Here is a 1,881-nt window from a genome sequence, read left to right as displayed (position 1 = left end):
CACTCCGTGAACTGCCTTATATTTGTTATGTGAACTGTATTCACGTTTTGGTATCACACATTAAATTTTTCAAAGTTTTCTGGATACTTGTTCTAACACAAACTAATTTCAGCGAAAGCAATTGATCAGAAGCAAACTGTGATACATAAGGAAACAACAGAAATAAAATTTAATGATAATTCGAAAACGACATTGTTTTTACAAAAGAAATGTTCGATATGAAGCAATTGACATAATCAAAAGCTTGCATACATGAAACAAAGACAACACAACGACTAAAGTAAAGTGAAACTAAAACATAGCCCTGAATTATTTCTAGTTGCTGTATTGGATTACATCCTTGTTCTTCTTCTGCTTTGCTTCTTTGTCTCTTTTTGCCCTGTCCAGTCCCATGATGACATCATAGATGATTCTCCATGACTCATATGTTGCGAATGCATCTATTGCTGCATACTTAATAAGCTTTTCTGTCAGTGGGAAAAATCCCCATAGAATATGGTCCTCCTTGCGGTTAATTTTTTTCTTCATGTCATGGTAGGGAAAGTCTATCATCCTGCCGGCAACATCAGCCAAAGAGTCAAACTTCTTTTTATTGTATGGGTCTCTCCATTCCACCTGAATATCAATGTAGTTGTCGGAGTTGATCTCCAAACCAGATAGCTTCAGCTTGCTTTTGTCTGCTTCAATGGCGAATCCGACGAAGGTGTACTCACCATTCATGAGGAATTTGTCTAGTTCCATTGGCCTGCAAGATGTTTGTATAGAGTGAATATAGTATATTTTCTTAGAAGTACCAATGTTTTTTGTTTTTTCTGAAACTGAACTGCAATATGAATATCTGAATCTGTTGCATTGAGTAGTTGCTAATACTTTGTTCAGCATAACTAGTAAATCTGATAATATATTGCATAAACAATGCATGTTTTGTGCATGATTGTATTCTTGAACTGAATTTCATACATGTTTTGTATAGTAATGTTGCAGTTTTCTGTTGTTTAGTCAAATAGTTTGTATTTGGTAAAACAAAATAAAACCGCATGTATAGCTAGATCATATAATTCAAGAATTGAGCACATGAGTGACATACATGGAGCCAGATGAATACCTGTCAATGAATTCATATGCCATGCATTTCAAAAATGAAAACCAAAGTTTAAATATTGGCGATTGCAGTGAAGAAAAATTAAAATCAATATTGACAATCAATAGTACAGATTGATAGTTATTCTGACCTGTCTTTAGCTGCAGAGATGTGGTACACAAGGCATTCTTTTTCTACGCATAGCTAGAGCACTGCTGCTCGCTGTGGCTTCACGTAGTGTGTGTACTCGACATCAACGCCGACTAGCTTGACGGGCATTCCGCCGAGCTTCCTCCTGAGCGTGGACAGCATCTGGTCCACGTCTTCACCCTTGCTTGTGCAAACGACGTGGAGCTTGTGGTTGTCGTGGAGGTCGACATCGTGGAGCTCCCTGGTGTACCTGCGACGCTGCTTGTAAAGAGGTGCATCCGCCATGACTCTCCTTTGCTCTCTCGTGTTTGTTCTGGAGAGAAGAGGTTGGTGAAAGGAAGTGTGGAGAAGAAGATGCAATGGGGTTTTTTGGGGTACGAAGCAGTTGTGTTTTCTCCTCTACTCTCCTTGACATGACATGGGAGAGGTGGAGCGGGGTGGTAGCGTGGTGGGGCTTTGTTTTTAGTTATGTGGCAACTACAGAGAGGTTCTGCTATGAGGAGGCTCTGTTAGTGCGTTGGAAATCCGGAACGTTGTGTCCTCTTTTTTCGTGACTTGTTCAGGTATGCACGCAACTGTCAGAAAATGTGATGATTGTGTTTTCGGTGAATTTTCCTATTAAGTGCTATCAGAACAGAACTGCGTACGTC

At 39.6% G+C, this 1,881-nt stretch overlaps 1 protein-coding gene across 1 annotated transcript; it reads right to left on the bottom strand.

Moving 5' to 3' along the window:
• Positions 1 to 315: 315 nt before the first annotated feature.
• LOC141040919 (uncharacterized) lies at positions 316 to 1,516 on the bottom strand. Its single transcript, XM_073507033.1, has 2 exons — positions 1,329 to 1,516; positions 316 to 745 (listed from the first exon to the last, which is right to left on the bottom strand). Exons 1-2 carry the CDS (start codon positions 1,514 to 1,516, stop codon positions 316 to 318), a joined length of 618 nt encoding a protein of 205 aa, XP_073363134.1.
• Between the last annotated feature and the right edge of the window lie 365 nt (positions 1,517 to 1,881).

The sequence above is a fragment of the Aegilops tauschii genome, chromosome 2 (genome assembly GCF_002575655.3).
Source record: "Aegilops tauschii subsp. strangulata cultivar AL8/78 chromosome 2, Aet v6.0, whole genome shotgun sequence".
NCBI classification, from domain to species: domain Eukaryota; kingdom Viridiplantae; phylum Streptophyta; class Magnoliopsida; order Poales; family Poaceae; genus Aegilops; species Aegilops tauschii.
This window is presented reverse-complemented; position numbering and strand designations above follow the sequence as displayed.